General features: G+C 41.6%; 1 protein-coding gene across 1 annotated transcript; it reads right to left on the bottom strand.

The window, feature by feature from the left end:
• Positions 1 to 5,919: 5,919 nt before the first annotated feature.
• TTC38 (tetratricopeptide repeat domain 38) lies at positions 5,920 to 20,928 on the bottom strand (the record flags this gene model as incomplete). Its single annotated transcript, XM_010716058.1, has 12 exons — positions 5,920 to 7,815; positions 8,629 to 8,702; positions 8,988 to 9,147; positions 10,602 to 10,767; positions 11,709 to 11,790; positions 12,593 to 12,631; positions 13,558 to 13,617; positions 14,813 to 14,932; positions 15,956 to 16,031; positions 17,545 to 17,718; positions 19,315 to 19,486; positions 20,805 to 20,928. Coding segments are annotated over 12 exons (1,341 nt in total), but the record flags the coding sequence as incomplete, so codon positions are not given.
• Positions 20,929 to 21,213: the final 285 nt, after the last annotated feature.

Raw genomic sequence — 21,213 nt, 5'->3', positions numbered from 1 at the left:
TGGCCCCAGGGTGGGCGGCTGCGTGGCTTTTTTGTTCAGACAATTCGGTACAAGTGACCTGGCTGACAACACGGAAAGTAATTCTGAAAAGTCTGATTTCATCACCGCAAACGCTGCAGCCATCATGTTGCACTGATGCTGCATAGTGCCCACTTTATCACAAGTGTCTATCAACTGTAAGAGGGTAGGCTTGATTTGCGGAATCAAACTCAATAACCCAGAGTTAGGTTGTAAAGCAGGCATGTTTTATTCAGTATTTAGCACCAAGCTGGGTGCAAGGGGGATAGCTCCTTTGAAATTGCACACCGTAGGGCAAAAGCTTGGTACAGATATAGGCCAAACTAATACATAATCAATGATTTTCCCAGAATTCATATACATATTCACTACATTTCTGAGAACCCATCAGCATATGGTCCCTCCCTCTTGCACGTGCGCCATGGACAGTGGGGGTCTCCTTCTGGTGGTCATGGGATGAAGGCTCACTGTCATCAACAGAACTAATTCAATCCCGACCCATTCCTCTTGTGATGTTTTCTTCAAGTTTACAGTAGAGTTTGAAGCTGTTCTTTTTTTATCTGGACTCACATCCTGCTTACCTGCATTCCCATACAATAGTTAACCCTTATCGTGTCCTCTCTTTACTCACATTCCTATACAATGGTTAACTCTTATCTACTGCACATCCTGCTTGATACATTCTTTTATCTTTATCTGTCTTCGGCTTCCTTTACAGCCAGCCCATGTTTACCCTTCATCCCCTAACTCAGGCTTATTCAGAGGGCAGAGAATTCTCTGATAATCCTCATTAGCATTTTCTATAGCCATTTTTTGTAGCAATATTTCCCATGCCTCCTCAATTTCCACCTGTTTGTCCAGACTACCTTTCAATTTATCAACAAACTGCTTGAAAGATTCATCCGGGCCCTGCTTTATGCTGGTAAACTAACTCTGGGGCTTACCTGCATCGGGGACTCTTAAAAAGGCACCAAGAACTTAAATCTTTGGATTGGTCCAAAGCTGCAGCATTCAATTGTATTTGAGCCATTGTAGTGGCATAATTACCTTCCCAGAGCAAGTCTTCCATACCAATGACTTGTAATGGGTCCCCGTTCAGTCTACCGGTGCAGGTTCTCTCCAAAAGCTCATCCACATCATGAATTGCATACTTGTCAAAATCAGTTGTGCCAAGATCATGAAGACAAAGAGCATAGTGGTCTGGGGTCTAAAGGGTCATTGTCTTCCTCACTGTAGCCATTTGCAGCAGCTCCCACCGCAGTTGGAGCAGTGGGCTCTGTTGGTATGGTGGATTCTGCATGTTTTTTCAGCGACTCAAAACTGATCTCCAGGGCCCCAAAAGTCCTGAAGGGCCACAGGGATAGAGAGCATAGCTGAGTCCCACAGCCTCACTCTTACCTTGTCTCATGTCTCTGTGTCATAGATTGTAGTCCCTACAATCTACTACTACATCAGAGAGACCCACACCAAAAGTTGCCACTTTAGCGTGTTGCTTCTGCAAAATCGTTTCCATTACTTGACAAACTGCCTTCTGTTCCTTTGTCATGCACGTTCCCATAGTTCCCCATTGTTCACCTCCATCCTGCAGAAGTGACTGTGTCAGCGCAGCTTGCTCCTGCTTCCTTTCAGCAGCCCTGGGTTCTGCTTCCTTTCAGCAGTCTTGAGTTCAACAGGACATGCCACCAGTCAGCTTGATAGCCAATTCTCTCCCGAGACCATCCCCTGATATAGGGTTCCAGTTCGGGCGTCATTTGTGGCAATTGAGGCATGGACTCCATTGCTACTGCAGGACAAAGACCTTTATTGTACGTGCTTACAACCTTTAATAACCCCACAACAACCTCTTGGTCACGTGTACATCTGGCGTGAAGCTTTTTTACTCATCCCAAGGTCTTTTGCATATCAAAGCACTTCTTTTTCATATGGCCCACATATGCCCAAGATGTACTCTGGGACTGGGGCAATAAACACCTTATACTCCTGGGGTGGGAGATGCCCAACCCCCAGCTTCAACCACATCTGAGTAACAGGAATGGTCTGTCCCCCGAACCAACCAATCATCACTCTATCCCCATTAAACTTAGTTGGATCTCCATAAATAATAGCTGTTTCTGTGCCTGTATCTGCTAGGGCCATTACATGTTGTATGTTCTTCAGGGACCAGAAAGTCATCAAGTCAACAAGGTCCTAGTTACGGGGGCAATAACATCCCCTGTCATGCCATGAACTGTGAGACTGCCAAATCTTATTCCCCTTTTCCTCAGGCTCTTTTTGCTTGAGCCACCTGAGGAGGTTTTTCCTTTTATTAGGGACTATAATGTCCTCTAAATTCCAAGTTTTTGTTGGGACTTGTTCAATTATCCATACCCCTGCTCTTTTGAGTGTATTTTGAAATTTTTGATTGTCCCTTAGCTGTTCCTACTGTTGAAGCAAAACACGATTGGGTTGGCAATCGATCTTTGTGAAGGTCACCCTGGTCAGTATAAGATTGTTAAACATTTGTTTTCAGGACACCCATATGGGGCCCAATCGGGGTGCCTGGGGGATGGGTTTTCTGGTTCTGATAACTGGAAATACTTCAGTGCCTTCTTCCATCCTAATATTGTGCCTTGCTCTTAAGTGCCCCATCTCCCCCAGATTGACCACCAACTGGGTGGTCTGCTGAACAATGGCCTCTGAGGCCAAGGAATTCATTATAGACACTAACATGCCATATTGGTGAGAGGGTGCCTGCTGTAAAATTAGGTCTCCCATTCTGGCTGAATGTTCTACTAAATCTGGGCTTTTGAAGGCTTCCTTATATATTGCCTCTTTCATCCCTAGCTTGAGAATAAATGTTTGGAGGTCCTCCATGGAGAACCATAAACCTGTACGTACCAGGACATTGGCCTTATCAGGACAAGTGATACGGCATGTTGCCATAAAACAATCTATTAGTGAATGGTTTTCATCATGGTGTTGCACAGTTGCATACAGTCTTTGCCTAAGGGCAAGGTGTGAGGCAATCGATGCAAGCTTGGAAACTTCTGGTCCATTGATCACAACAGTCTCTGCCCCCATGTCCCATAATTGAAGTAACCAGGCAGTACACTTTCCCTTGTCTTCTGTCAGAATTGTTGTACCAAATCCACTAATTCAGATGTTGTACAGGGGCAAGCTGTTATATGGAGGTGGTTTTGGGCAGGGGCCATTGATCAGGGGGCATCCCTACCACTATATCCTGTCCCCTTATGGGTTTTTTTGTGTCACTATATGTAGGATCTCAAAGGAATCCACCTCAAATGGGGCTTCAAGATCAGATCTTACAATTTTTTCCTTTGGATCATCCAGATCCACTGATTCAGGGACCTGAGTATTCTCAATATGATATGCTGTATTTGTTTCAGAGGGAAAGTTAAACTTGATTTCTTCCCTGTCAATACACCAAGCTATTGCTCAAGTTTCTCAATGAGATCACACAGTAATTGGTTCTCATTTTCTGAAGTACTATTTGAAAGTTCTGCATGATTCAGTGCCACTAGAAGTGGCCACGCCACAGCAGACGCAGCCAATTGTCATTCTTTTGTAATTAGAATGTCTTTATCCAATCCATAGAAATATTCTGCCATACAGGGAAAAATATTTCCATTATCCTACAAGGGGCCCCACTTTTCAGCTATGGCCGCTATTTCATAATATCCCAGAAATCCTGGGATATGCCTCGGCAGGGTTTTATCTACGGGGACAATTTTCTCCCCCTTAACCCCACTTAATGTTCAAAAGGAAAGCTATTTTAATAGTCCAGTCTGCCTGGCTCACCAAATGTAATGGCAACAGGACCAGTGCAATGAGAAATTGTTACAAAAGGAAGAATGCTCACCCATCTCTGAAGATACAGGCTCGCAGAAAAACTCCACAAAGAAATTATTAACAAGCTTGATCCATTTTTTTCCAGTCTAGCCACATGCGTTGGGGTGCCAACCAACAGTGTTGGCCAGGTGTGATACCTGCAGTCAGCTGCTCAGCAGCCTCCTCCCTCCACTCTACCTAAAACCTTCTGAGCATTAGAAGCATAGTGTTGTGAGACGTCCATGAATGAGGGTGGTCACATCTTCCTAGCCTGCCCTGAAAGTCTGCTGGGGTTTCACTTTGCTTCCTAGCACTTTCAAAGAAGATGCACATACAAAGAAGATGCCATGTTGGCAACAACGCTGAAGAAGCATAAACTGAATTTGCAGGGCCTGTGACAACAGCTGCTCAGTGATCTCCTAATCTTAAAGATGAGGTGGCTGCAGGCCTTGGGCCTGCAAGACTGCAGAGCAGTTTCCTGGAAGACCTAGGACCCTGGACCAATCCCATCCACCACTGTCAAGTGCTGGCTTGTCATCTGAGATTGCACGGTGGCTGTATACGCAGGTAGGCACAGTAACACCTCTGTAGGTCTTGGGTCAGTTGCAGTGCATGAAAAGAACTTAAAGAGTATAAAGCTTAAACATTCTATTAATTAGAGAGGTTCCTGCAACTGACTGAGGCTTTTCTTTCGTATTTGAGATACGTATGTCTCTATGTTCTATACGTATGTCTTTTCTAGATAAACCCTCAGTTAATAACTTGGTCTTGATTAGGAATTATAAAAAAAAAACCACAAAACCCTCAAAACCAGTGTCTCTGTTAGAATAGTACATCTTAATACCATTCACTCTGAGAGATACTTTCTTTGCCAACAAAACCAATAAGCTCCGATACTGTAGGGCTTTGGCGCTGCACGGCAAGAGCCTAGGCAAGACCTTGACCAGGAACTGGATGGCAGCTAAGTTTTCAGAGCAGTTTCCCACACCTACCACAAAATAAACATAGTTTTAAAGCAACCTTAATTGAATCTTATAATGGCAGGCAAAGCTGGTGAGTTGGTACTAATTAAAATATAGCGGGGTTTTAGTACAGCTTAGCAGCACTAGCATTCTATACCAGCCAGGTCTTTAACTTCTTTGAACAGCTCCTGAAAGATACACCCACTGTGGCAAAGACTTTCTAAATAAGCTTTTGGTTTAGTTTGCTTAATGTTAACAGAACAGCTATGAACAACAATAGCAGCTCTGTAGCAGTGAAGCCTACTACATTACCAGCTCCACAGATGACAAGAAACAGTTGATACTCACAAAGCTGTAGCTTCAGAGGTAAGTGAGCTAATGGCACAGTCTGAGCTCAGGTAACAAATAAAGCAGCTCAGGAGGAAGCTGCAAAGTGATGACTCTCACCTCTCTGACCATCTGCAAATCTTAAAAAGTACTGCCAATGTGAAAAGGAGATGTTGGCAGGCGAGTTACTGCCCAGGCTCACAAAGTTTGACACGCAGTACAAAGGAGCAACCGTTTCTACTCCTCTTAAACCAGAAGAAGAAATACAGAGGAGGTTCCAGGAAGGTTGCCTGCTCACTTCAGAGTGAGCGGTAAAGATAAAACAAGAGCAAGGATATGTTTGTGCATACACAGTCTCTGCAAAAAAGCATCACAGCAAATGCTTACATAATACTATGTAACAGCTGATTTTCAACTGCTTTACTGATATTTCAAAAGGGGAGCTTCTAGGAGTCAGCATGCTCTTTGGTTAGGTTCTTCCTCTGCTTCTCCTATTTTCTTGACCAAGCTATGTGTGTTTGTTGTTTTCCATAGCAGTTAACTGAAAATGGTTCAGAAAGACCAGTTGGATCATTTCACATAAAAGTAAGAAGAGGAAGATAAGGCAGAGAAACAGAGAAGTGCTCATTTATAGCAAAACATGTAGTACTACTGAATGAAAAAGCTTCTAGTCACGTTCATGGGGAAAAAAAAGACAATGCATATTTTACAGGTTTACAAACTCAAGTTGAATAACCCATTTAGAAGCTTCATCCTTAGAGGCAAAGAAGTCACACACTTGTTGTTCAGCTGAACTCATCTTCAAATTTATTGATGCAAAGTAGACAAAGTTGTAAATCTGTATCAGAAGTACTAAAAATGTCATTCTTAGATTTGCATAGCAACTCATCACTTAGGATACACATTTTGTAAGCAGGCAGCAGATTTCTCAGGCTTTTGTTGCCTAGTAAGATTTCTTACATTCATTGAGTAAAAATTTATTTGCTGAAGTCACTGCTTGAAATACACAGACTAAAAATGGGGCGCAAGCTACTGACTGAGCTGATACGTTGGGAACTATGACTCTGCCCAAGATTCGAAAGGCTGCAAGCCTTTACATGATTTCACATTGTTAGCAATTTATAGCTAAAATATTTTTTCCTTAAATGAAGGAAGAAGGCTGGCAGCAAGGCACTTGCTCATTTCAAGTCTATGCGTAGGTACTCCAGGGTAAGTGCACGACCAGCTACACAAGTGCTTTGCATCAAAAGGATTACATGGGAGAGGAAACTGTTGTGGGACATGGGGATGAGCATGAGCTGGAAGAAAGGAGGTGCAGGCACATGCCTAGGAGTGCTTGCAGATGCCAGACCTTAGGTAGTAAAAGAGGGAAGCATTTCTCTCATGGAACAAGAAGAGGAGGTCTTAGAATTGCTTTGAAGGGAAGCACGTCTCTCTTCTGAAACAAGAAGAAAAGGCCTTAGAGTTGCTTTGAAATTCTATCTTCTTTCCATTAGGGAATTCTGTATTACTGCTCCAAGACAACATGTTACCTCTGCTACACTGCAGAGGCGGAAATCCAGAGGCACCAGAAACTATCAGAGCTTCACAGTTCATATCACACTTATTTGCAGCATCAAAGCTTGACACATCATTTGTGGAAGGATAAAGCTTTGTGTTGGTTACTATTATCTCTCCTTACGTGAGAGCTTCCTTCCAGTCCTTATCTGCACGAGATACCCAATGTCCCTATCAAGTGCATGAAAATTAGTTTTAAACTCTACTTTGCTAACATGGCATGTGTGCTACTGAGATGGTAGTAAGGCCTGACTTCCCCAAAGCTAAGGAAAGCGCTAAGATTGCAGTTACAACTACCACTCAGAGACCACACAGTTTTAGCTGAAATTCAGGCTTAAAATTTTTAGTAAAAAATGATAAAATGCCAAACAACTATCCACATTAAAATAGTCCAAACCAGTTATCAGCTATTGTCTCTATTGTCCAGTTTCATTCACCTAGTAATTCCAGGAAACTCTGAGGGAACATATTGTAACGAAAAAAAAATGTAACTTGTTGTAAGAGAGTGTTTAAAGATATACAACAGGAAAAAGATTCTGAAGGCAGACAGATCTGTAATGCCAGGGTAAATCAAGTCTTAATGGACTGGGAGCTTGACACTCCAGTGGCTCTGGCCCCATACTTTCCTATTCTTATGCTGAGGAAGTTCATTTGAATTATCTGAAAAGTTTTCTGATTATTTAACATATTAATGTAGTAACAAACTGGGCCAATGAATGACTGAAAACCTGGCACTGCTACTGTACTGAATATTAGCATGCTCAGGGGGAACTTCAAAGAAACTATACTAGAAAAGCAGTGTCCCAGGAAGATTCAGATAGCTGTGATCACAAGCAGGTAATCTTCTCATTTCCTTGTGGAATCATCCAAGATTTAAAGCTGTTGCATTTCAGGCTGTATCTTCCAAGTAAGCTGTCATCAGATCTCTCGCTCCTAGCGATTCTTCAGCATGGTTTACAGCACAGCATCCCTCCACCCAAAGCGCCCAGACTTCGACTGATAAGCTTATTGCTAGCAGTGAGGACAGATTTATGCCACCGAATGAACAGCCGCTGCCCTCCTTATAAGTCGTTCCGTCATTGGTGAATTTGGTCTCATCACATCACGTTCTCTCAAGAGGCACCTGAAAAAGGAGAATAAGCAGCAGGAAAACAGGAAGAAAGTCACTGAGTACGTCATTTTTCCCATAAGACTGTCAGCAATAGCCCTACAAGAGCAGGAAAACAACACCTAAAGACCTGCTCTTGATTTCCTTTACTGAAAACATTTGGCCTTGGCAGCGAGATAAGGCAGAAGAGTGTTCTTTCTAACACTGACAGAGACTGAAAATGAGCACTCAGAGGGCACAAAACAGTCATTCTGATATTTTATCTGCTATTCGTGATTCAAAAAGTCTTCAAGAGGCAAACAGGCAAGGCTTCACGTTGTCCTGAGGAGACAGGCGTTCCTTTGAGCGCACAGCAGGCTCAGCTAATAAATTTAAATAGAACTCTCAGCAGGACAATGAGGAACATCTATGATTTCTACTAAACAAAACTCTTGTGACTTGTACTAAAGCAAGCACGCATATCAGAATCTATTCATCCTATTTCTCAGTAAAAAGCTGTTAGGATTACCCTGATTTCCAGCAAGTCACCAAAATTTAGGAGTCCATTAAGTACACAACCAGCTGGCAAGATGCCACAGTTTAAGATGGAACATCTGAAAATCAACAGCCCTTCAACAAATACAAACGAATCATCCATACTGTAAGCCTGCGCTTCTGGAACAGACAGCTATTGTACTTTTCATCTTAGTTAAGTGTTACTACCTTTAACGTGAACGCTTGTGTGTAATTTCAGCACGGACGTAGTTGCTTGGAGCTACTCTGCTACATCCTGATTTTAAAACAGTACTATCACCACAGAAAAAAAAAATTACCAGGAAAAATACTCACTTAGCGAGGTTTTGTTTGGCCTGGGATTTACAATTTAAAGCAGCATGAATCAATAGCTGGCTGAAAATATCTCTCTGAAAAAAGAAGTTAGTAAAGACAGAAGTTAGTAAGTAACTTAGAAAGTACTGCTGGTTACAACGTCTCCTTTGCCAACAGCCCCCAAGTGAAGTGTTCCTGTGGAGATGTTGAATAGCTAACACTGCTGGGAAGTGTTGGCAAACAGGATTCAGTCACGAGCACAGTTTGGTTGTTCCCTTCTCTAGGAATCAAGGGCTCTTAATAATGAAAGCACCTAAGGGAGGCTACTGAAAGTGGACCGAATCACACTGTGAGTCACTTCTTCTATCGATATCCTTTACCTGAGCATTACTGCCTCCTAGTTGGATAAGTTGGTAACGTATCGGGTACAGCAGATCTACAGCGTTGTCACAGTTTCCATTTTCAAACTCCACCAAAGCCTGCAATAATGGCAACCCCACACTAGGAGCCAGAGAAAGCTCATGGTCTTTGCCGGGTTCTCTGTAGAATGAGAAAGTGATTAACACTCACAAATCAAATCAGAAATATGCATATTTAATGCCAGCCTGGCACTGCCTGCAGACAGAATTATTTTTGACTCAACCAAGCCTGATATTTCAGGTACCGTACTTTACATGGTTTCTTTCACCTTTTTATTACTCATCAGACAATCAGATTTCATTCTTCTCACACATTCGCACACATCTCAAGCCCAAGCCTTTGCAACACATCATCTTGGCTGGGAAAAAAGCCAGAGAACTCTGCACTAATTTTAATTCTGACCAAGGTGAGAGTAGAGGGAGAGGAATCTAAGTCTGAGCGAAGCTTTTAACCAGCAATCTGCAAAGCAATACCACCAATTATGGGCTTGAAAGCGGGATGAAATGGAATTCCTAAGATGCTACAGCGAGAAAGCATAGGAGGAAAGGTGATAGCGTAACTCCAGGCAGAGAAGCTGGGCAAATAGGGATATCATTTGACTCTAAGTTGTAAGTTTACTATCCTAAAAAACCCACGCGTCAGCTTTGTGTTTCCTAATGCATTCTCTCTAGATTTCAGCAGCCTTTTATTCACTTACAGCTGGAGTTGTTCAGCGTTTAAATATTCACATCTGTCAATCACGCTTAAGGGAGAGATTCAATTTAGAGTATTTATATCTCAATATTTATTAAGTATTCTCTTTTTTTTCCCTCCCCTCTGTTTACTGCAGAATCTGGTCAGGTGTTCTGTTGGTTACAACTTCCAATCCAATAACTTTTGTGCGTAAAACTGTACCACTCAAACCATTAGCTTGCTTTTAGGATCTACCAGCTACATTTACATCATAGATAGATGAACCCTCTCAAGAAAAATGAAAAAAAATCATGGTCATTTACAGTTAGACATTGCAAAGAATATGAAAAACACAACATTGTTAAGGTCAAAAACTTCAATGCACAATTTATGCAAATAAGTGAACTCGAAAGCAAAATTCTCAAGAACTATTTCAGCACTGCTTAGAAATCAATTTCCCACAGAGGGACTATGACAGTCTCACTACCAGCTAATGGCTAGTTCCTTTTAAAACAGAGCAGAAAGAACCAACACAGACAGCTGACACACTGCACAATGTCCGTATTGTTATACAGGTGAAATCCTTTATCCGCTGCACATAACGTAACTTAGTGTGAACCCACAGCAAGAAAATCCCGAGCAAACGTTCCGTTAGTGTCTGGGACAAACACTAGAGATTCTTGCTGAACACCAACAGAAGCCTCTCTGGACAGTAACTCATACAAATCATTATAGAGATGACCTAAATGGACACTGGTCTATTTAAACCAGGCCTGACCCAGTGACACAGTAAAGCAGAGAGAAGCGGGTGGGAACACTTCTGCAAGCCAGAGAAATCATCACTCAGATGCTCAGAGGCCAAAATATTTATTCAATCCAGTACTTTAAATCACGTAACCTACCTGGCAAGTTCTTCAAGAGTTGTTAAAAGCTCATTAGTAGTTTTGTGGTCTTTGGCTCCAAGTGAGGACATCAACATGTGTGCATCATTGAAAAGAAGAACGTGATCTTTGGTGTGCTTCTTTGCACGCTTGTGGACATTGTCCCACCTGTCTCCAAGCTTCACACCTTTGAGTAGAAGATATTTTTTTAATCAAAATACCAAGGGCAAAAACATCGCTTAGTAGTATGGATCAGCATCACGTGCCATGGATAGCACTGCTACTGAACTCAAAAAGACAGTCTCTGATGTGGCAAAATTACATTATAACGTTTAGTTACAGCCTGCCTTATCCGGGCAAAGGTTTCATTGAGTGTCAGTAATTTATCACCAATATTTCAGATTGCATTCTGTGAGGATCTCCCCACATTTGCAACGGGGAGAAGAATCAGAAGGGCAGAAGTGAGAAAACTTGTGGAATCACATAAAGACAGATAAGTAGGTAAAACAAAAGCAGTGCATGTGAGCCAAGCCAAATAAGAAATTCATTCGCTACTCTGCATTGGTGGGTAGATAGGAAGTTCAGCCACTCCCAGAGGGAAGCAGGGTTTAATGATGTGTAACAGTTTCATGGGAAGACAAAATTTAACTCTGAAAATATCCCCCCTTCCTCACCCTTTCCCCAACATTTATTGCTAAGCAACATCTCAGGGTCAGCTGTATTCTGGCTGTGTCCTCTCCCAAATTCTTGCATGCACCCCAAGCCATTTGCTGGCAGAGCAACATGAGAAACAGAGAAGGCCTTCACACCACCACAAGCACTGTTCTACAATGGCTGAAATATCTGCGATATCAACACTTGCTCTGCTCACGGATTCACAATGCAGCACACTGCAAGAGTTACTATGAAGAAAACTAACTCTACCCCACCCAAACCAATTCACCTTACTATTATAATCTTCACACTGGGACTTTTCTCAAGAGCAGAATGGCAGGATTTCTTTCGTAACACTGACCAAGCCTGCTCTCTCAGTGTCTTTCTGACACACCAGGGCATGTGTTGGAGGGGGAAGCAAAAAGAAAACTGTTCCCCTTACTGTTTAAGAAGAATTACAGTTGGATATCCTACCTTCCAGATGAAGCCTGTACAGCATCGAAGAGCTATCTACTAAATCCAGCATGCTTCCACTTGACAGGAACCGGGGAGCTATCTGTAATCACAAATGCTCATAAGCTGTGCTACCAGGAACTTACTCAGATAATCAAACTTATGTGCACTGTACAAAAGTAACTTTATGTTTTCATTCAACCCAAAATACCTGTCTCAAAATTGCACTGCTAACTGCATCGTTCCTGAATACAGCAATTTGTAATGAAAAACGCTTCCACGTTGCTTCACTTGTCTTGTTTTATCTGTTATCAAGTTCAACTCTGTAAGCAATTGGGTCACCAATTTTATTTTATTTTTTTCCCCTCTAATCTTGTGCCATAAATATTACCTCAATATGCCAGAGTTAGTAGAAAGAGTCTGCACAACAACTTCCTTAACGACAACATTGCTTTTACAATCCTTACAAATATATGTTATCCTACCAAATTTGATTTTAGTTACTAAGATTGTGTTGAAATCTACACAGTACAGAACCAGAGCATATTAACTAGAAATGCAAAGACCTGCTTCTGTTAATATCAGCAGTGCAAAATCAATTATTCGTATGAGTAACTTGACTTTATAGGACAAACACTTTACATCCTTTTAAAAAGCTTTTTCTTCTTTCCCTACCAAAAAAAAAAAACAAAAGCAAAAAAAACCCTGAGACCTAAAGATCACGAAGAAGACAGACACAGGTTTTTGGGCATTTCACATGGTGAGAAATCACTTTCTTAACAACAGATGTAAGTATTACATAAGCACTGCACACTGTGGTAGGTTTCAAGTTCTTGCAGAAGGATGAAAACACATATCAAAATCTGAAGCATGGCCTTCAATAAATATAAAAGACCCCTACTCACATGGTTGTCATAAATTGTCAAAGCAGCCTCATATTCCCCCTGAAAAGGCAAACAAGGACCGTGTGATTAATATTCTGGTAGACTAAGCAAGAGTGATGGGTAGCAACCAAAGACATAAATACAATTAAGAGATGCCATAACATTACTTCACTGTCTCATGACTTCAGAAAAAAGAAAGAGAGAAAAGTCCAAGACAAAGCAGGATTTACTAGCTAAAATAACCAGTATATTCAGTTTTCATTTAATAATGAGAACAAATACTGGTGTGTGTTACATACGAGGGAGAAAGAAGAGCTTTCATCTCTTTCTCATCTTCCTTTCAGAATTCTCAACTACTGTTGAGAGCTATGCTTTCTATCTCAGTAGTACCAAACATGAGCAACTGACGCTGTGTTCTGACCAAAGGATGGCACCTCTTCAGTGAAATTGGGCTCAATTCATTAAGGAGACAAACGTGACGAGTGCTAAGCATTATGAAATCCAAGGAAATTCTGTATTGCAACCTGATATGCTGTGCAAGTTGCGATCCTTACAAAAGAGTTTCACTAAATTCTAAATCACTTCAATAACAGAGATTAGTGTCTTGTTATAATGAAAAAGTTAGTGAATTCAAAGGGAATTTTCTCTATTTTTTTTCCCAAAAATTGGAGATCCAAGTTCATATTTCCATCAAATAATTGTGCCAATGTAATCAGTGAGATTATTTCATCTTCAAAGATGGCAAAGTCTCACAGCAATCCTTCAACATTCTAGCAAAGATAATGGATCTTTGTTCAGTGTAATGAAAAATTGTCAAAGTAATGGGACTACAGGACTATCTTGTAAAAACGTCACTGTGCTATTTTATATCAAGCATTCCTTGAAATAACCCATAAACCCCTATGAGTGCTAGGATTGCCTTTTAACTAGCATTGGATGAATTATCTGTCTGGACCATAAATCATCAATACGAAAACATCTCATACCTTTTCAACAAAGTATAAAGCCCAGTGCCAGTAATTATGGCAAGCAAGCATATCACTGCCCTGCAAAAAAAGTAAAAGGAGAGAAATATTACAATTTACATAATAACTTTTCATTTCAACATCTCTAGGCAGATTTCTGTTTTCCTCTTCAACAGGCGAGTGCTTCAAAGGACAGGACAGACAAGAACTTCACATCAGCTGGCCTACATAAAATCTCTCATTGTTAAACTCACTACAAAAATCAAAGTTTCCCCCAAGTCTTTTTCCAGAGAAGAACTGCACTGGGATGCTTCAAGAGAATTAACTCTTTTGCAGCTCTCCTTAAGGAAAAAAATCCAAAAGCTATCTATCACAAGAGTAAGATTTACCTCTTCTAAAACGTAAGGGTCTTGACTGAAGCAGTGTGGCTAGACAGTGCGGAGGAAAGGCCCACCTTATGAGGGCCATTCATCACACTCACCTTGATCTCCATCTCAGACTGAGTAATCACTTAAACTTACATCTTACTATGACTACAAAACAGATCCCAAATACATGGGCAGTTCCTCAGATGAGATGAATATTCCCTGAACGGTACCAACCTTGCACCATACTTCCCAGCTGACACCAGGAGTTCAAATGCTCTTCCCTATCCTGTACTTCATATGAATAAGAATATAAGATTACCTCACTGAATAAAACAAAACCCCTCTTCTGTTTCTGACTTGTAGTTCTGAATGAGATGAAATTGCTAAGCAAGTACTGGGCTTCCAGGGTGCTCAAATCACTAAACAGAAACAGGCTATGAGAACTCACTGCACCAGTTCTGGAGAAAAAACATTCCCACTTGAGACTAAGCCATGCTAGCATGGGGATCCCTCTGCTGAACTGATTTAACCCTTCTGATTTTGTGCTCAAATACATATAAAATGATAGGCAACTGTGCTTCTGTGAGAGGAACAATAAAAACTATCATGTAAAGAAAACCTGTACAAAATCTTCTGTGTAATTTGGCATCCGAGTAATCTGACTAACGATGGCTTGAAGTCGTCCAGAGTACGGGCCTTTCATAATTGACATTTTTTTGCTTCTTGCTTCAAAACTGACATGGATAACAGCACCTCAAGTGAAGTTTTCTACTCATTTCTGAAACCTGCATTGCTTGTAACACATACACAGACAAAGGAATTAGATGAAGAACAATTGCAGGACTCGGCTGGAGCAGGCAAAGACGACCTAAAAAGATATTTTTCAGAGATGCTGTGACAAAGCTTACCTTCCAGTTGTCTTCTGTTTCCTTCATGAACGCCAACCCTTTCTCCACCTCTGCTTTCATTTCATTTACGTGAGCTACAGTATGAACAGACCATGCATCTGTCCGATCTATATCCAAAGCCTATGAATGAAAAAAGGAAAATGTGATGAATCTCTCAAACTGGCAAATAACCAGTTATTACTGGTGACAGGGAAACAAGAGACTAATTTTGTGTGCTGCATGTTAGGTACAACCCTGTACTGCTCCAACCAGCTACACCTGGAAGACTGATATGGACAGAAAGGAAGAAAAAGTTTTCTGGATGACGTCCTGAAGTCGACTGCACAGAGGTGAACATGTGCAAAACAGCTTCAGAATGCAGGATTCAATGAAGCTTATCCAACAACATTTCATTCCACAGACATACATCAGAACCAGCCATGAAAGAGTTGCGTGCACAGGCATGATGCACTCTACAACAACACCTTACAAGCAATTGCTTTTTAATTCGAGACCACAGCCAGACCTGAATACTGAGCAAATAACTCCTTCTTGCTCCAATCTCTATTATATCTTAGCCATTTTGTAAGGTTAGTCAGTAGCAGTTTCGTCTTTGTTGCCACTTTCAGCAACCTAATGCAACAGAACCTTGTCAAGACAACCATTAGAGATTAACTCCATCCAAGACCACAAGGTAACAGGAATAATCCTGAAGACTGCAGAAGATCAAACACAACTACTATCTTTATAAAAAGGGTATATGCAGACTAACTTTCATCCCCAGGAACACTGTACACTCAACTGCTCACTAATCCATGAGTATGTGTCTGGAAAAAAAAAAGAAACAGAGAGGGAACCCAGACAGAATGAACTCTCAAGAGCAGATTACAATAAACTAATTTAACATTCTTTACTAGAAATTAACAGCCAGTTACACTTAGGGGGATGCAGCAAAAGGCATAGAGAAAGGAATCCTACTAAGGGATAGTTATTAACAGTTCCCTATGAAACTGAGCATTTCCATGTTAAGCCTTTCCTACTTCTACTAAAAACTGCAATAATGAAGAGTCAGTTTACAGCATTTGTGCAAAACATCACTCAGAGATAGGGAGCACATGACTAACAATTCTAAACACATTTTACCATCAAGAACGGGCAGCTTACCTCACGGGCAAGCTTCTCTGCACGATCAAAAAAGTTTGTTTCTATGAGTCCAAAAGAGTAGTAGCCCTTCACGTAGCTGAGCAAAATGGAAAAGAACAATTTTACTCATTCAGAACTAGATTTAAGCAAGGATTGAAAAACATACTAGAAACAGCATTTAACTCAAAACGGTCCTCGCAAAGTACTTCACAACACTGAGCAACAGGAAGAACTCACGGCTTACCTATTATAAATGTGTCTCAACCACTGTCATGCCGTTTTTCAAATTCAACGTGTTTTGTAACAAATGGAATTTTACCAACGAGGGAAACAGAAAGCACCCACCAGTGACTTCAGATCTACATTTCGAATGTGGTGAGTGGGAGAAACTCAAAGGCAACACATACAACTGCAGCCATCTGCACTTTCTTCACACTTTCTTCACTGCCCACCATACACAGGCACCCTCATGCAATGTGGCTTTTTCAAATCAGTTGAAGATAATGTAAAAGCAAAAGGTACCATCATTAAGTAATAAAGGCCCAATGTACAGGGAAGCTTAGCTGTTCTATGCTCCGATGAACGTACCCAATGCAGTCATTTTAAGAAATATTTAACTGATACTGTATTTGCATAATCATAGAGGGCAAAACACCACCACAGGACATTTTTCTTTTTCTGAAAATACCTGCTTAGCTATTGGTTTCAAACTCAGAAGGCAAGAACGGTACTAAAATATGTGGAGTATATTGCACCTGAGGAATAAAGATTTGTGGGTGTGTTGTTTGGTTTTGTTGGTTGTTTTTTTTTTTTTTAAATATATACTTATTTTTTGCCAAAGTATAAATTCATATGCAACCCCACATGCCTATCAGTTTGAGGACACATAATAGTTGCCAGATTTTTAGATAACAAGGAAAGTTTGGTAAATGGGTATTGCCCACTGCTTCACAACTAATTAGACAACAGTCTGTAGCACACACCTTCTTGTGCCAAAGAAATTTACAAAAACCCAGTCCAAACTGCTAAGTCCAACTTCCTCAATGACATAAGCATACATAAGAAGAACAAAGGATTTCACATTTTCCTGAGTTGAGATAACACTGATGGAAAAATGACACTGCCTTCTGAGCCGTGAGACTGCACGATGCCATAGTTTCATTACTAGATTAATATTCAGTCTACACTGTGGGAGAGAAAACATTCTGTCCTGGATGTTGAGGTACAGTGCGTTTGTCCACAGGAAAAAAAAAAAAAGGAAATGGGCACACAAGAGCCTGAAGGCATTTTGCCCCTGCCTGAGATGAGTACACAACTCTACCTTAGGCGATACGTGACATGTGCCTTATTTGACAGCAAAAATCACAAAGTGAGCCACTGCTCATTTCTGAAAACTAAACTAAACAACCTCACTAACAGTGCCAGCAAGGATACAGGGGAGAGGTTCGAGCTGGCGTCACCTATAATTCACTCGACTTCATTTATAAGCTGTTAATCTTGTCTACGCTTCTGCTTCTAACAAATCCTATTATTTAGATGTGTTGAACCTAAAACCTACAAGTATGCATACATCAGATACGGAGCCATTTTGAAAATGAAGCATGACCTACCTGCTCAGAGGAACGTCAGGTGTCCAGAAAGGAAAAACCCGAGCAACAGAATCTCGCATTTCTATTTGGTATCCTAAGTAGAAATAAGTGTCATGGCAAAATTTGAGGGCTAGCAAGTCAGTCGGATGGTTCTGTAGAATCTGTTCCCATACATCACAAGCTTTTGGAAGCCGTCTATAAACAAAAATTTTGATAGTTGAAAGAAGACATGCTTACCTGCCCTTGCTATCAGTTCTAAACTCCTCCTATTCTGAAAAAGAGAAGATTCAACAACAAATGCCTTTTTCTTCTTGAACAAATTTTAGTGAAGTTTGTTTATTTCTTTAAGCAACAATGACACTGTTTAAACAGGGCACTTTCTGGGAAATCACATGAAAAAGTATTCTTACAAAAGCTGTCAAAGCCAAGGAAAAAGAAACAAGCTTGAACCATAAAGATTTTCCCGAGATTGAACGTGAATCTGCTGCTATCTGCTTGGGAGCTGGAAGGCTTTGCAGATGGATTTGGAAAGGCTGGCTCAAAGGGCTAAGTCCAACTGCATGACATTCAACAAGGCTAAGCCCCTGGTCCTACACTGGAGTCACAACAACCTCATACAGGGGTACAGACTTGTGCATGAATGGCTGGAAAGTTGCTCAGCAGAAAAAGAGCTGGGGGTGCTGGCTGACAACCAGCTGAACGTGAGCTAGCAGTGTGCCCAGGTAGCCAGCAAGGCCAATGGCATCCAGGCTTGCATCAGAAATAGTGTGGTCAGCGGGATGAGGAAAAGGATTGGGCCCATACTCAGCAATAGTGAGGCTGCACCTTAACTACTCTGTTCACTTTTGGGCCTCTCACTACAAAAATGATATTGAGTTGCTGGAACTCGGTCACAGAAGAGCAACAAAGTCAGAGGGACTGTAAAACAAGACATTTCAGGAGCAACAGAGCCAACAGGCTGTTCTGCTTGGAAGAGGCTAAGGGGTCTACCTGAAAGGAGGTAGCAGTTAGGGGGCTGCCAGTGGAACAGCTTGCCTAGGGAAGTGGTGCAGTCCCAACCCCTCCATTCCCAGAAGTATTTAAGCAATGTGTAAACCTGACACTACAGAACCTGGTATAATGACGGAACTTGGTAGTTTGGCCTTAAAGACGTTTTACATGCTAAGCAATTCTATAATTCGATAATTAAACTAGAGTCAGAGGCACACAGACACCTTTGTTCCAATGGGAACTGAATCCATACTAGCATTGCTTCGGTAGCTTCCTCTTTACCTTTGCTATGAATTATGTGAGGTAAAGCCATGTTCACTTGTTTGATGAATAATAAAAGTGAATGATTACTTCTCTAGAGTGCACAGAAAGTCATCGTACTGAAGGGAATAATAATGCTGTACAGAACTGCTGATACTAGCATCTCCCACTCAACTTTCTTTCTGACACTAGGAGCACTGGAACAGGTTGCCCAGAAAGGCTGGGGAGCCTCCTTTCATGGAGGTGTTCAAGACTCATTTGGATGCCTACCTGTGCAACATGTTGTAGGGAACCCACCTTAGCAGGGGGTTTCACTCAACAGTCTTTTGTGGTCCTTTCCAATCCTTACAATTCTGTGAAAATACTTTTGAAGAATTGCTAGTCTGGGTTGAGGACTGCATTATTTTACACCAGATCTTAGAAGAGTTAGACATAAAAGTATCCCATTTCTGCCTAAGGCAGCAGTACACAACAACAGCAAGAAGGCCTTGAATGACAAAACCAGCCACTGTCCCCTTCCCCACAGGGCCAGCCACTTACCCACTGGCAAACATGTCCAAGGCCAATACGTGAAGCTTTTCCCGCTCAGTCAGAGGCTGAGATCTTGACAGCATCATCATTGTTTGCAGCGCACTGCCCAGATCTTTGTTGAGCCGCACTGAGCTTCCAGTGCCAATAAGCTCCAATCCATTAGCAATGACATGTCCCATTACTATGGAAATCAACAAGTTATATCATGAGCAGTACAGAAATGCACATAATTCATCTCAATATGAGCATGAGGTCTGGGTTGGTTTGGTTGAAAATGGGTCTTGTTTGTAGCCAAAGACTCATAAGCTTCAAGTTTTCATTGCCCTTCATGACAGGCATTACAAAAAACTTGAGTGAAAAACACGGAAACATCACCACAGCCTGCTCTCCCCTCTAAAGACAAATTGCAGAATTCTACAGAAAGGCTGCTCCAAAAGTAATACCTCCCATTTTATTACACTGATCCACAATGTCAGAGGCGAATGTTGGTATAGCAGTAGAACTTTCCAGCCAATATTCTGTAACATATTGTTGCTGTGTGACAGATGGCATCAGAGGGGCAGTCTGATAAAGTGGTGACTGACATGGAGGGGTGTCTCAAGCAAAGCTGCATCCCTGAATTCCTCCACGTGGAAGCAATGGCAACTATTGTCATTATTGACATTTGCTGAACACTTATGGAGACCAAACAGTGGGTGTCAACACAGCAAGGTGGCAGGTGATACATTTCAGCAGAGACAACAACGGGCCACCTCTGCTAATGCAGATTCTTATGAGTGTGGCACGCACGCTGCTGGTCATCTCTGGAGAAAATCCATAGCTAACAGTGTTGACTAGAGAAGCCGAGAAAACCAACAAATTAACATGATACGCCATTTAATCACAGAATCACAAGATTGGAAAGAACCTACAAGGTCATCTAGTCCAACCGTCCTCCTATCATCATTACTACCACAGCTATTAAACTTATCACTTGTAGCACTTCATCCAGACACCTCTTGAGCACCACCAGTTACAGTGACTCCACCACCTCCCTGGGCAGGCCATTCCAGTACCTGACCACCCTCTGAGAGAAAAAGTTTTTCCTTACATCTAATCTAAATCTCCCTTGGTGCAACCTGTGGCCATTTCCTTGGGTCCTATTTGTTTCCTTGGAGAAGAGGAAGACCCCACTCCTCATCACAACCTCTCTTCAAGTTGTAAAGTGCAAATTAGTTACATCAAGCAGGTATTCTCTTTATTATTGCACTGAGTGCATGGGGGATCACTCCACCAACACACACACTGAGAGAAGCAGCGACGACATATTTAAAGGTATAGTGTATAAATACACCTTCACTATATTCCAAGGACAGGGGCAGAAATTCCAAGAAATAATTAACAACTCATCCAGGGATGAAGGCTAATAGTCATTCGCACTGTAAATTTCCAACATATGAAAGGGGATAGACCAAACCAGTTCCCACTGGTGTAGCGTTGGTGCATCTGGTTACACTTACCAAAATTTGGATCTGCAGCCTTTAACTTGGAAAGACACCCTTCAATACCTCCTAGATTCTCATCGTTGCGCCACGTCGCATACTGCAAAAGAGACAGACAGTGCCAACGACACTGGGCATCTTCTCATTCTCACACAGAATGACAGAATGGCTTGGGCTACAAGGGACCTCCAAGTTCATCGAGTTCCACTGGCAGGGTTGCCAATAAGTCAAACAGACACTAGATCAGGTAGCCCAGGATCCCAGGCAGGATAAAGTTAAAGGAAGCAAGACAAACAGAATCTTTACACTTAGTACACTGAGTTTACTTAGGAAGAAAACAGAGAAAATGTTTCTTTAAGGTACTCCGGCCACCAGCAGAACTAACAATCTTCATTTTCTAAGCAGCATATGTCTCTTCCATGATTCT

Source organism: Meleagris gallopavo, chromosome 1, assembly GCF_000146605.3.
Source record: "Meleagris gallopavo isolate NT-WF06-2002-E0010 breed Aviagen turkey brand Nicholas breeding stock chromosome 1, Turkey_5.1, whole genome shotgun sequence".
In the NCBI taxonomy this organism is placed as follows: domain Eukaryota; kingdom Metazoa; phylum Chordata; class Aves; order Galliformes; family Phasianidae; genus Meleagris; species Meleagris gallopavo.
Note: the sequence above shows the minus strand (reverse complement) of the source record. Positions and strands in the feature narration are given on the sequence as shown.